The sequence below is a fragment of the Rhyacophila brunnea genome, unplaced genomic scaffold (genome assembly GCF_057557595.1).
Source record: "Rhyacophila brunnea isolate RB1 unplaced genomic scaffold, BYU_Rbru_1.0 scaffold_12, whole genome shotgun sequence".
Classification (NCBI taxonomy): domain Eukaryota; kingdom Metazoa; phylum Arthropoda; class Insecta; order Trichoptera; family Rhyacophilidae; genus Rhyacophila; species Rhyacophila brunnea.
Window position 1 is genome coordinate 34,677,306 of NW_028232774.1, and position 15,249 is coordinate 34,692,554.

Here is a 15,249-nt window from a genome sequence, read left to right on the forward strand (position 1 = left end):
TTAAAAGTGGCCAATAGTCCAAATTTGTCGCAATTAGTATGTCACTGCGTAGCATAGAGGTAATGCGCGGATGGGACGTAAACCCGGGAGACGCAGGGTTCGATCCCTGCCGGGGTGCGGTGGCTTACTTCTTTCAAAAAGATTTTTTCTATTGGTTATAATATATTTTCTCAGATAGCGTTTTTCAAAATTATGTATGTTCATAATCAAATATGTACAGATATATAAAATATTATTAATCTTAGCTAAATTCAAGGTCAACCCCTAGTTATGAGACCGTCAGCAATCAGCACGTCATAATCCCCGACTGTGGTTAAGTATATAAGTAGTGTATGAATTCCAAATATTCCAAGTATAAATTAACTGTTATTTTTGGTTACAATTCATTTACTTCCCACCAATAAGATTCGGCTATATCACCGCTATTTGTATATTATACATTCAGGACACAGACTCAATGAATTCAGGGAATGGCTAATGATTAATCACTGTGAATAAATGTCTAATTCGTAGAATCGCGAAAAACCTCGAAGTGCTAAGACAAATCGCTACGCTAATGTCGTAGCACCGCCGTAATGTGTACTATTATATAATTCTCTATGGTGCCCACGCTTAAACTGATATAAATTAAGATGCTATCTAAAATGGTTACTAGTCTACGCTAAAACTAGCAACAGAACCGCATAGTATTTACATGGCTCTGTCTTTTGTATTATAAAACGTTTCTAAATGGAGTCTATGTAAATTTCCAGCCTTACTCTAAGTAGAATGGAATAAAATTACACTAACCATTGTTGATAACCTTCCGCTGTCGACATCACATAAACTGAGTGATGAATATGTATTAGGATTTTAATAAAACTTTGGCTTTTGATGTTCGCAAAACATACGCAAACAGATAAGCCCTAAGTAAAGACAACATATTCGACAATAGTTTAACGGATTCTGTTGCCATACATTTTGTATTTAAAAAAAGGAGAATACATTACCGATCATATTGAAACCCTTTGTAGTATGTCAGGTATGGTAAACAGGTCGATAGCGGCCATTATTGTTATTTTACAACATTGCATTTTTGTATGCTCCGTAATTTCGTTAACATTTTAATATATTATGTCACGATTAGTGTTTTGAATTTAAAAGTGCAGTTAAAAAGATGGCCAATAGCTTTACGGCTTATAAAAATAGATATTTAAAATTAGTGTTATTACGCCAACAAATAAATCACTTTCCAAATAAATATTTAAAATCATTGTAAGATGTAGTGTAGAAATAAAAACGTTATAGGTAGAAGACTTTGTCAGGTTATAAAAGAATTGAAAATATTTTTAGTAAATACCTATCTGCATAGGTAATATTAATATGTGATATCTTTTAAAATCAGGTTTATATCACTGAAATATATCGTATGAAAATTTCAAGTTTTTTTCCCATATCGAATGACATGTTTGAATGTTTTGGTTTGGTTATTTAAATGTTTTCAATTCTCGAAATCAAAAATTGATTTTTGATTCCACGAGAATTCTCGAGATTTTCGAGAAATCGACATTATTTCTGATAAATCGCCTCTTGTCGATTAAATTTGAGAAATTCCATTCAGATTAAGTTCAGTCGAGACCTTATTTTCACCAAATTTAATATTCTTGAGATATTCTTTCCAGTTTAAAAAAAATCCGATTGCCGTCAGTCTAAGCTCAGTCTCATTGATGATTTGAGAATTTCTCGAGAAATGAGAATTCTCGAAATTTTGGAAAATTTATTTTTCGATATTTGAGATTGATCTTTCATGATTATTTATCGAGAATTTTTGAGACGAGATAAGACCACAAGCTCTACTTTCGACTATATTATTCATTAAACCAAACTGTGATAAAATCCCATAATCCATTAATGCTAATTTTGCTCATATAAATATATCGTTTTTTTTTCTTTTAACCATGTTCGATCTTAATAAGATCATAATATGGTAGGTATATCCATAGGGTAGAGATTTGCATTAACAGATTTTTGTTTTTACGAGAAATGGATGATAGCCACTTGCACTACCTATTGGGAATACTCTCCGAGTCCAAACACAAATTTAAAAACAATAATGTGTATTTACCAGACCCAGAATTCGAACCTGAGACCCACGATATTATAAACCGATGCGTAAATCCATAGATGAAAATTATAGATATATTGGTCAATGTAAAACACAAAATTTAACTTATAGGTAATACGTTCTTTGCTCGTTTATTATGAGAATTTTGTACATACGAAACTCGCGACTGTATATCTTTTTGTGTACAATATCGATCACAATAACGTTGACTACCCCTGTAGGTATACAATCAATATTTTATTCTAGGGATGTTATCACATTTACATTTTGTTTATTTATTCTATTAGATTTGCCTTTATTTAATACTTATTAGACTATTTAAACAATCAATCGAAAAAATGTTAACCTAAAACTTTTATAACACAATCGACTGATTTTTTGGAAGGATAAAACATTTTAATTGGCATACATTTTTTTAAATTTTAACTGACATAAAATAAAATAATAATATGTATATAGTAATATTTAAAAACACATAACATTAGCTATTCTACGTGAAAATGTAACTGTTAATATATTTCGCCTTTTACTTATATAGAGGTACTTAAGTAAAAAAATATATATTAATATTTTATTTCATTTTCATCATCTGACATATTTAGATTAGTTTATGGTGTTTTTCCTTTCCGTACACCTTTTAGGACATTTGCAGAGGATATGTTTTGCATCCTATGTTTGTGTGTTATGTTCGACGGGTGACAAGCCAAGCTCATAGAGTCTGCCAGCGAAGCCACTATATTGTGCAGTCAAGAATTGACTGTTGTAATGATGGTTTGAAGTGAAAGTGGTTATCTACATTCGACATTTGATTTTTGGATTTTTTTTCAATACCTAATATAGAGTCAAATAAAATAAATAATATTTGAACATTCATGGAAGATAATATATTATTACAAACAACAACATTACTACCATTATATTATGGTTAAGGGTGCTTATTAAGTATTTTGTTAAATTAAATTATCTTCTGCAATCAGCGATTATGATTTCGAATGCTAAATGTTATCAATATGTCATCAAAGCGTGCCAATAAATCATCCGCCATTTTGGACCGCAATTTGCTGGTATTGCTTGTCGTTAACTTCATGTGAATGTGAAGTCACTTTCGACGTGACATCTAGTGTCACGTGATTAGAAAATATCATGCAATGCCTGGCGCCGCACAAAGATATAGGAATTATATTATACAAATATGAAATAATATATTTTAGAAATAATTAATAAAAATGTTATTAATTCCTCAGATTTGTAAAAGCTCCTATGCTTTGGCGTGTATAATTTAGCAACCCATTATAAAAGAGAATGTTGAAATACTTTCACGAATAGAGCGTAAAAGTTAAATTATCTTGTAATAATACGTAAATAGGTTTCTGCGTTGCTTTAAAAACGATTGACGTAGGTACTGCAAGTATAGCAAGAGTACCATTGTTCAAAATGAATAATTATTTATTGGTCCCATATGCTACCTTTTCAATCACTGACTGTATTTGGATCAACATATCGTTATTATCCAAAAATGTTGGAAAAAACATGGAACCTAACTGTAATTGGAGCAAAAAAGATCTTCAGTCTACTGATTTAGATAGCTGTTAGTGGATTCACATTGCAAGCTCGCAATTCTACTAATTCATTCCAATATAATTTCAGATTGGTTAATTACCCAATTGGTTAATTATTTATATGAATCATAGAATTGGTTAGTGTATGATTAAATCTCACATATTGCCGTATCCAAGCAGACCTGTTAAAATATGCTGTCCGTACATTTGATATAGGGAGCCAAAAGCAATACATTTACCATATTTGTTAAGTAAACAAAGTAAAAAACTTCAAACCACAACGTGAGCCGCCATTTAATTTTTAGGTCTGCCAATAGAAGATAAGATTTATGAACATACTACTAACTGCCTTTAAAATATCTGATACGATTCCTTCTATTTGGAGTACAAATTATTTGGTTGTAGTTTATATTAAATATTAGCCTATCTTCCGATGGTTGACATTTTTATGTCTTCATTCTAAATATAATGAAACCCACAGCGAAATTGCCGCGTTAATTTTTAGTATCAAACTGTTTATAATTTTATTAGTTTTTTTTTTGTTTAACAGTAAGCAGTAACAATATTTAAAAGTCTGACATACCCAACTACTGACGTTTAGTTTAGAGTACGTACACTTTGGCAGTACTATAGGTAAAAGAATATTATTATCATGAAAAGTACGCACAAAGGCTATACTTTGACTTTGTATTCCTTTATATACAGCGTAGTTTCACATACCCCTCTTATGCAGTATATGATTATGCCTACCGCTCTACCCCTATTAGACGCCAATACCCAAATAGTGGTTAATAAAATATGTTTCTGTAAAAATCTATTATTGTATGCTTAGTACACAACAAAATCTGTGAACAAAATAATATTAAAACTGTTTTTAATAATTTATATAAATAAATTTTAATCATGTTTTTTTTATATTCCATTGTGGATGGAAAAAATGTGCAATTGCACTAACAAACAAACAAGTGTAGAAAAAATACTATTTAATTGGAACTGGGGACGCGTGGTCTTGTGGAATGTCGTTTTCATTAAACCGCGCGAAATTTTCCGGCATTGGTTGTAAAAACTACATTAATTTAATAGAGTGTTGATTGGTTATTTATTTAGGTGTTGCACATGCATTAATAATTGTGTAGCGGCAAATGTTTACAAACCATTGTATAATTTTTATACGGATATTTTATGAATATTTGTCTGAATTATACTTGATTTTCCCTTCACCACCCGACACGTCTCCATAACCATTACGCAGGCGTATACCGTGGCGTAACAAAAGCTAGGCACTCTTCAAAGATGTGCTAATAGTGCCCCAAGACCTTATTTGGCGTGTACTAGAATGTGTGTGATTTCTATTTTAATATAATCTTTTCCGAATTAGACTTTAAATAAATTCAAACAAATAAAATAAACAAGTCTTATGCGTAAATGACATTGAGCTACTTTACGAGCTGCTTGTTGGCGATTTTACAATCTGTCATCAGCGAACAAACTAACAAGCAGATTGTAAACAATCTACTGTAGGGGTCATTACCCTACCATCTGCACGAGTTAATTTATAATTACAATGTACCTTGCAACATAGCAATGTTGAAATAGTAGAACAAGCGATTTATGTGAATCAATCAATTTTTAACAGAAAGCTAATTTAGCAAAATAATTATATTAATCAATTATTTATAATTAACAAAACATCATGATTTGCACAAAATTGTTTATATGAAAATCAATCGTGCCTAATAATTAAAAAGTGCTTAATTGTCTAAAAATAAAATTCAATTATTTATAATTTACCAATAAGCGTGATTATCAAAAATATCCAAATAGTGTATGCAGCATTTTCTATTGTATCGAATCTGTATAAAACACTCAATTACATGACATCAAATTGTCAGTCAGTTATCAAAGATCTAACCGTAAGGTTATCGTTCAATTCTGCCCGATCGACTTAGCAATTTCTCATAACGCATAAACTGCTTTCGTTCTACTAAATTATAATCGGTAAACTTATCTGTAATAATTAAATTGATATTTATTTGGAAGGAGATAATAAAACTAGGGTTCATTTCATTCACGCACCAAATTCTGAGTTATTCATTTTGGAGTCAACCTACCCTGCCTGTTCCTTATTTTTTCTCCTAACAAAACTACCAAGAAAAGTTGAAAGCCGGTCAACTTTACACGCTACACGCCAGCGTGTGGGCGGGCCTACTGCGTCTGCACAGTAGAACGTAGTAGCGACCTCCCGGTAAAAAACGAACTACGTTCTGTCAAAATAGTCGCTAGCTTGTTGGCTTCTCAGCGAATGGAAAGTTTTGTGTGTCATCATCACAATCGCAGTAGCTGAATCGCCCCCTTTTAAATTTGCCAACAAACAGCTCGTAAACTAGCTCAACGTAATTGACGCATTACTAATAGAATACCTTTTTCAAAACGTATTTATAAAGGATACTATTTGTTATATGAAGAATTAAATAATTTACTGTTCAATTATGATTGTCCACAAACGTTGTTACGTCAACCAATGTGCGCCGTTATATTATATGCAATCACCTCCCTTGTCATGGTATGAAACAACAAATTTAACATAATGTTAGAACAGTGCACAGAACAGAATTAATTCTGTGATCCCTAGACCAGTGTAATTGATAATACAGAGATGCACACTGGTATCTAGAGACGAATAATTAGTCAAATAGTCATAATAATTATATTACTTGCACGAACTGTGCAACACAGGTCAACACATTCCGGAAATACCTACATCGGAAACTGGTTACAACCACAGAAAATGATTTAAAATAAAATATTATATTAATATGACTTAATGAAGTATGTGTTTTAGGAATAAATACGGGTAGGTGTCATTATCATCATCTGAATCTATCCACTGCTGGATGAAGGCCTCTTCAAGCTGCTTCCACTTCTCTCGGTCCTGTGCATTGTGTTGGCACGTACTTCCGCAGAACTTTATCATTTCATCGATCGAGCGGCCTCTTGGTCTACCTTGCGGACGTTTTGTACCTCTTGGATACCACTGGATGAATTAATTTGTCCAACGATTGTCTCTTCTTCGAGCTATGTGTCTAGCCCATTTCCATTTAAGGCTTTTAATGAATTCTATTTTATCGCAAACCCTTGTCTGCTTCCCTATCCACTCATTCCTCTTTTTGTCCTTTCGCGTTATGTCCAGCATGCACCTCTCTATACCACGTTGTGCTACTGCTACTCTAAGTTTCTGGATCTCTCTTTTATTTAGGTAGGTATACATATGAAATAATATTACATATTATATTTAATTCAAGATTGATTGTTAAACGTTTGAAAAACTATCACTTAGGCCACCTATTATAGCCGGATAGACGCCACCTCAAATCGCAGGGTGAAGTGGTCTAGCTAGATGTACATTCCCGGGTCGGTTCGGGTATGGAGATAATATTATCCGGTGGGATGTAGAGGTGTCGCGTACCGAATCAAGTCGCATCGTCCAGTCACAGTTCATTTAATAAAATGGAAAGCCATATACTTTTGACTATAACTAAAAAGAGTTAAGTATATACATATTTAGTTTTACAATATAATATGTGCAATTAAAAATATTATTTTAACTAATTTAATCGCAAAGAAGAGCATAATATAAAATTTCTGTCGATACATTTTTGAGTGCTACAATAAACTCAATAGAAGTGAGAACTACTTCTTTGCATAGTGAAATTCTATCATTTGACAGTTTGTCATTTTTGTGAAACCATCCATTTCCGATGCGAATTTCATCTTTTTAATGTTGTCTGCGATTTGTGAAAATGGGCTATTTAATCGTGCGAATATAATAATATATTCACCATAGTTTAATATGACGATAGTTATATCAACTGTCCCTATGCATATTTTCTTAAAACTGGTAACACTGACATGATTTAAAAATTGTGTTTATTTTTTACAGATGCAGATGATACGAATTAATACGCAACACGAAATCGCTTGTTACTTATATAAACATTAGTCCTACTAGGACTTTTTCCATCACATTTAAGTTCTATCTTCTGCAGAAAAATTCTTTAATTTATGTGTAGCAAAAACTATTCGACTACGAATCTACTGATAAGTTTTAATATCCCTACTATGATATCCAGCATGGAGCTTTACGTAGTTATCAGGACCAGCGTTGCCAAATTAACGTTTTTGGCGTTTATATTAGCGTTTTTGATGCCTCCAACAGTTTTAAATGTGTTGAAAAAACGCTAGATATTTTGTTTATTTATTTTTATGCGATTCAAATTTATGATTATCAGATACTCAATCCAGGTAGATCGGTACCTATTTTAGTGAGAAATAAAACACCATGAAACAATTTCATGCAATATTTAATGTTTTTGTATATTACTTCGAATTTCAAGGAATATAAAATAATAATTTAACAATTATTCACCTAAAAGGTATGTTCTTTAATTGTGTCGCTACATTTCAAAACCTTTTACCTTTAGGTATTTTTTACTTTTTTGTAAATTGCTGAGGAACTACTGCTTTCTAACATTTCTGCATTATCAAAATGTGTAATTTATTAATTTTAAATATTCTATACTCGAAATAATATACACTTTCACCCTTGTGACTGTGTATTTGAGAAAACAAAAAGCTGTTTTTCTCCTATTCATCTATTATCGACTTGGCAGATTTTGAAATCTAGAGACACAATTCTCTATGTCTGTACTACAAAAAAGAAGCTCTAGTCTTCAAATATGGAACGAAACTTTAATGCCGTTGATATAATATAGGGAGGTACCTATTTGTTGTTAATTTTGAAATACATTTTGTTAAAATGTGTGGTTTTTACACATATCGACATTTTTTGATTTTTGGACTTTTTTCGATGCGCGAAATCAACGGTATTGATTTTGTTCTTGGTAGAATGAGTAAATTTATTTGCAATTTTATTTTCATAAAATCTAGCATTTTTTTATGTCAACTAGCTCATTTTCATACCCCGTCTGGCATGTTTTTGTCAACCACTGTTGGCAACACTGAACAGAACACTTGTGTTTATCAAGACACACTGAATGAAAACTTCAATAAATATATTCGTATTGTTATATTTATTAAAAAAACAACACGTTGAAATATCAATTACACTTCAGCATAATAAAAAATAAAAGCGATATTTTGGTGCAAAGTATGTGGGCAGCTAGATTATTATTTTGCCTTGTTTGAAGACCCTGAGACTTTTGAAGTTTCCTCCCGGTTATCCTCTTATTGTAACAATAGGCTTCCAGACAACTTGAAACACAATACGTCGGACAAAACGAAAGATGTTTGGTACAAAATAAACAGTACACAATAAAGTTTGAGAAACTTGTAAAATGACCAGTGCCGTTTCTGAAATAAATCATTATATTATTTAGATACAACGATAATGCTTGGAAATTAGATGAATATTATTTAAATAGAAATAATTTATTTTATTGTCGTATTATAATATATTATCAATTAATGCCATGCTAAGTAGAATTTTTACGTCACATGAAAATAAGAAAGCAAACTATGGAGATAATATTGAATTGTCAATCACCCGGTGGCCGAAATAGCACAATCCGCAGTGTGCGCACCTACTAATGGAAGTTTGCCTATGTGTTGATTCCACCTACTGCATTTTCTTTTTCATGTAAGTATCGAATAAAATCATGGCGGTCTTTCGTCACAGATCAACGGTTCTCAACTTCCGGAATTTTTGCATACTGCGCGTACAAACAGTTTCACTTAAAAAACGGCAGCAAATTATGAACAAACATGGATGTATGCAGTTTTTAATAATTAGATCTATTGTACATTGCAATAACATTGTATTGATATCTGTGGATTGCATGATTTCTCTTGTGCTGTCTAATAACGCGCATGTTGATTGCTAAAGCGCAATCCTGGACTAAAATTAAATGGTTTAGCCGCATTAGTGAAATTTTAAATTTGGAACATATTCGGCAATGCGATCTGGTACTCCATAAAAATGTTCTATAAAAAAACTTACTTTTTGTTAAAATGAAGTTGTCAATCTGAAACGTATAGATACTTATAGATTTAAGTTTTAATATCATAGCAGATATATCTCATTAGTTAACTCCATTAATTCCCTATCAGTTACCATTGTTCCCAGAATGGACGATTTTACACCTCTTGAGTGTATTATATCATTACTAATGATCTATTATTAGGTTTTGACGATTTATATATGCTTATCAAGTGAATTATTATTGATTAGGTATGGAGTTTTCTACAAACTATTCATAATTTTTTTGTTATATATTTTTTTATTGAGATCCTTGACTTAATAGCTAGGTGATAAAGTTTTTACCTACTTTATTTATTGATTTGTTATATAATTTGGAGTTAATTGTATTAGTTGTCAGTGTATATTTGCCGTTTGGTGAGTGTACATAGTGACTGAAGATGCCGAAAGGCGAAACCCGGGTTGCAAATAACGACTCAAATGGAATAGTACAAAACTTAAATACATTAGAATTTTAATTCAAATTTCATCAAGTACCTTCGGACGATAGTATTAGGTAATAGTATACTAATAGATTTCTAATAAATGGTTTCTGGATAGACATGTAAAACAATATGGGTCTCGTCAATCGATTTTTTGAGTTAATGGATCTTAAAACATTGGGTGTTCAGTAGGTACTCTGAGAAAAAAATATTTATAAGAAAAATAACTTACAGTTTTGCTGGGTTCCCGTGGTGTACTTGTGTGACTCGCAGTGTCCTGGTATATTATCAGACTTCCACAGCACTCTGACTATCTGACAGTACGCTATCGTCATCAGAAACAGAGGAAGGCTGTAACAATAAAGTTTAATGTAACATTAACAAAAACATTGATAAGATCACCTAAAATTATAGTTTAGTGTACGTCTAGTCTAAATTTAAATTTCGAATTTGTTTCAAATCAGTGTTGCCGCGACTTCTACCATTTTAAATATTAGGTATGTCTAATATTTTGTAATAATCTTCAAGAATCAAGGCCGTACCTCATCAAATAAATCATAATGAGACATGTTCAAGTAGGTAGTTAACCACTGCCTAATGATAGTGGTACAGTGATTGGGTTAATAATGAGTAGATTACATTACATGAAGGGTACATGGGCAAAACAAGAAATGTCACACAAAACCATTGATATACTATACTATCAATGCACAAAACTGAAAAAATGACTTAAGTATGGTAACACTTACATTTCTACGCATATTTTTTTTATCTACATTAATGAAAAAGTGTAAAACAAATCGTAGTCCTCCGAAATTAACGATTTCTCAATACCCTTTACAAGTCCAAAGTGGGAAGGTCCCATGATGTGTAATGAACGTAGCAAGGAATGTCAAACGTCAACTTTTATGTAATATTTTTACCGGTTGGCACTTGGAAGTGTGTCAAGTTTTTATTTTTCGTGCATTAAAACATCCGATATAGATGAAAACTGCAATATATTGCGCGAAAGATACAAAAAAGTAGTTCTTTTTCCACCAATACAAAAACTACTAGGAATTTCCAATTTGTCCAAAAATTTTAATTGTCAATTACGACAACTTTTGGTTTTGTGACATTTCTTGTTTTTCCCGTGTACCTACATTCACATTACATAACCATAATATTTATTTATAGGAAGATGATATAGGTCTACAAAGTATATAAAACATTGTATTAACAGATTTATGTTTTAACGGGAAATGGATTTTAGTCACTTGCTTAATCTACTTCTACTACTACTCCAAACTACACCATATATAACCTAAAATAACATAATATGAATTTTCTAGACCCTTGTTTTGAAATGGAGACACACAATATTATAAACCGACATGCTACCACTCAGCCATCGTAGGTATACCTAAATAAAATAGTGATAATAAATTTCTCTTTGGTTGAGTTATCTGAATGGTAATACTCATAAGTATGGTTATTCGAATAAATCAATTATTTTAAAAGGCTGAATTTTTTATATGAAGCCTCTAATGGCATTTAAAACAAACGTAGAAATAAAAATGGTGTGTATTTCTTTAGGAGAATTTGGAGTCTGTTTTTGGAGCGATGGAACGAACGTGGTGGGGCATTGTACAGAAATAAAATCTACGATGGTATGCCAAGTGTTTTCATCTCAAAACTTCTTGTCAGTGAATAGTTTTTCCGATATTGTTTTATTAAAATAAGTAGAGTTGCATAATCAATTCATAACCACACCACACCCAAAAATATTGGCACTTTCAATGTTTATAATATTATGATTTCACAATCAAAATAAAAAATAAACTCAATTAATCAATAAAAAAAGAAAAAATACATAGGTATGTCTGGAGCTTGTCATTTTTCGGTTTTCGAGATTAAAAACTGTCGAATTTAAGAATATTTTTTTTTCGAGAATTCGATATTGGTTTAATGATTTTTCGATAATCTCGAGAATTATTATCGCATCATTTTACTTCATCCGACCCTATTTTCTGCTGTTTCCATTCCGTTTCGAATCCTTTGGAGACCCTTGTTAGGATTTTTTATAAAAAAAAGAAAAGAGTGAATTTAAGAAATCCCGTCAATTGTTTTTTTAATATGCCAGTTCTGGTCAGCAGCTTCTCTTTGTTATTTAGCCTAATAAAAAAAATTGTAGAATTTTTGATATTTTCATTGGTGATTTCACGAGAAAAGATAACTCAAACATTTAGAGAATTGATTTCTCGAGTAGTTCAAGATTTACCTTATATAATTGTTTCACGAAAATTCTCGAGACTAGATTTCTCAATGACAACCTCCAAGTATGTTAAATATTTGATTTGTTCACTAAAAATTAAAGAGAAAAATATTTTCGGTAAAAGTTTCCATTGGAGTTTCCGATTGAAGAAATTACCGCCTTTAACGATTAATATTTGCCGCAATCTTCTTCTATGGCAACAGGGTGCAGACTACACTCTACTCTTTGAGCCGAGTTGTTAATTTTTTTTCGAAAAGTCTTCAATTTAGTAGTAGAGGAAAATAAACAACAACTATTCCACTACACTGTAAAAATAATATTGGTTTTGGTAAAAAGAATGTAAATTAAAAACGCAAATTTTATATTACTTATTCAATTTTTATTAACGTTTTGGACCTTTTTCGTTCGCCTCAGAAAGACAATTTCAACTGTCAGTGTTAGTTAATACGTCAAGTGGAATCAGTATGTTAAAATTGGAGTTTTTATTAACATTACTACTTTAGTCCATTTCCACCATGAATCGACAGTTAACACAACAAAATAAATTAATATATCGATGGCCTAATGTTAATATCCCGTAAGTGACTTTTTAAAAATTGCGCAGGAAGCTAAAAAACTAAATATTTAATATCCCGTACCAGACTTTTAATAATATTATGTTGTAACTACATAGCATGCCAATAACCCGTAACATAAAAAGTGGTTAATGTAAAGCACATAACGTCTAATATAATGATAACATCCAACAAAATGTGACATATAATAATATATCATCAAAATTTCTTATATTATTCACTGTTTTACCTTTTAAGTAATTCGAAAGTGTCATTTTGCTGAATTCAACGCACGCCATGCAATACACTTAAGGCTATACCTCAGTTGAGGCACGGTCTAAAAAAATCGTGGCTAGGCGATGCGCGGATTGAGGGGTCGTGGGTGCAAATGACGCATGCCGAACGAAATATAATTTGTCATATAAATCCAACATGCATCCATTTAATGCTCTGTTTATTGTTCTATTACTAACAATAATAATATATTCATTGACATGTTTTCTTTTTCAAGTAAATGGGTAACGTTTTTAGTCATCTTTACACGATTTAAGAATTAATACCCCCGTCGCCATCACGAAACAAATTGACGCGTTTTCAGCTCGACGTTCTCTATAGTTGAAAATTATTTGTCGTTTCACTGATGTATCGTCCTAATAGCTTAGAGGCAAGGTACATGCTATTACAGGCTTATTCCTACAATATTCAGATACGGAAAATTACTAAAATGGCTGCACCATTTTTGTTAAAATAACTACAGATGTGGGAATTTCGCAGTCGATGTGCAGTATTTTTGTTGTTTTTACTACATCAAAAAGTCATTTTCATCATATAGGTCAGATGCAGGGTATTAACATTAGACCATTGATATAGCACATACTTAATTTAGGATTTTTAGGACTTATAATTAGTATCTATCACGTTTTGCATAAAATTTGATGTACTTGTAAAAAAGGATTCGCCATGCCTAATCTAGTATATTAATTATTTAACATTTTTGATACATAATGTTAAACTAATAAAATCAAAATGAATGATTTCATAACGACGTATAATGATTTTCCATAAGCAACCTTTCAGTGGCGAGATAAACTAATTTATTTCAATTTAAAATAATAAAAAATATATATAGCTACACATTGAGGCTTTTCTCAATATTAATCATTGATAACGTAGATACTTAAACATTTTGTATTGCTGGACGAATGAAAATATAAAAATAAAACAGCCGCAGTGAAATTATCATTCGTATATTTTATTGGGCAATCTCAAGGCATTATGCAATATTAAAGAATAAAATGATGAAAGAAAAAATGCGACATTTCACTCTCGAGAAAAGTCAAATTAATGTTTGGATTTGATAGCAACATGATTTTTTAATCTATTCGAAATCAGTCTGTGACCTTTCAAGGCAAACATATTAAATTTTTCGAATAAATGCGAAGTGTTTTTTTGTGTTCAATAAAACTTTGAGTATTTGGTGGGTTCGTAAAATTTGGGAGGAACGGTTGGTTTAGCAGTTAAGTTTTATGTATTAATTTGATCAAACGTACCGAGGATTATTTGACAATTTTCTTTAGAAATGTATTATAAATAAATACATAAAAGAAGCTTTATCAATCGTATGTATGTTTCAAATGATAAATTCATTAGGGTATTTTCGTTTACATTGTAAAAAAAGATATTCAAACGATATCATAAATTACCACGTGTATGTTATGCACGTAATTCGCTTGCTGGCGACTGCTCTGACTACTGTGCTATTGATCCAAGTAATATTTTTGCAAATATTTTTTAACAATTATGATAGCAGAGGTATCCTCAAAATTTTAGAATAAATGGCATCCATATTTATTATTTAAATTTATCTAAAAAGTCAGAGAATGTCACGAATACAGTTTATTACTTGGTGTATTTGGAATAACTGATATATAGTTCATCTAGTAATCTATTTTTTAATTTTAAGCTGTTTTAGCTATAGTGACCGTTTTTCAAAAGAATCAGAACAGAATCAAAAACAGATCAGTTGACTGAAAATAAATTCCAGCGAAAATGGGGAAAAAGGGTTAATAGAGCGACACGGCGTGAGGATTGCTCCAAAATTTCAACGTGTAAATATTAAATTAAATTTATAGTTTCACCTATTTTGCGGATATATCCTAATAAATATATTCATTGAGGGGTGTTCTAATGTATGAACATTTACTTTGTTGCTTCCAGTTAATTTCGCGTAATCTCTTCTTTGTAAGCTTATCTTTACCTCTTCGTGGTAAACTTCCCATTAGTACTTTTTCTGGACTCGAA

General features: G+C 31.3%; 1 protein-coding gene across 1 annotated transcript in view; it reads right to left on the reverse strand.

The window, feature by feature from the left end:
- The window catches only part of LOC147078092 (orexin/Hypocretin receptor type 1-like), a 278,174-nt gene that overhangs the window by 31,811 nt on the left and 231,114 nt on the right, over positions 1–15,249 (reverse strand). The window contains exon 4 of the mRNA XM_085940168.1: positions 10,373–10,491. Coding sequence (XP_085796294.1) covers positions 10,373–10,491 — 119 coding nt within the window. The remainder of the gene's footprint in view (positions 1–10,372; positions 10,492–15,249) is intronic.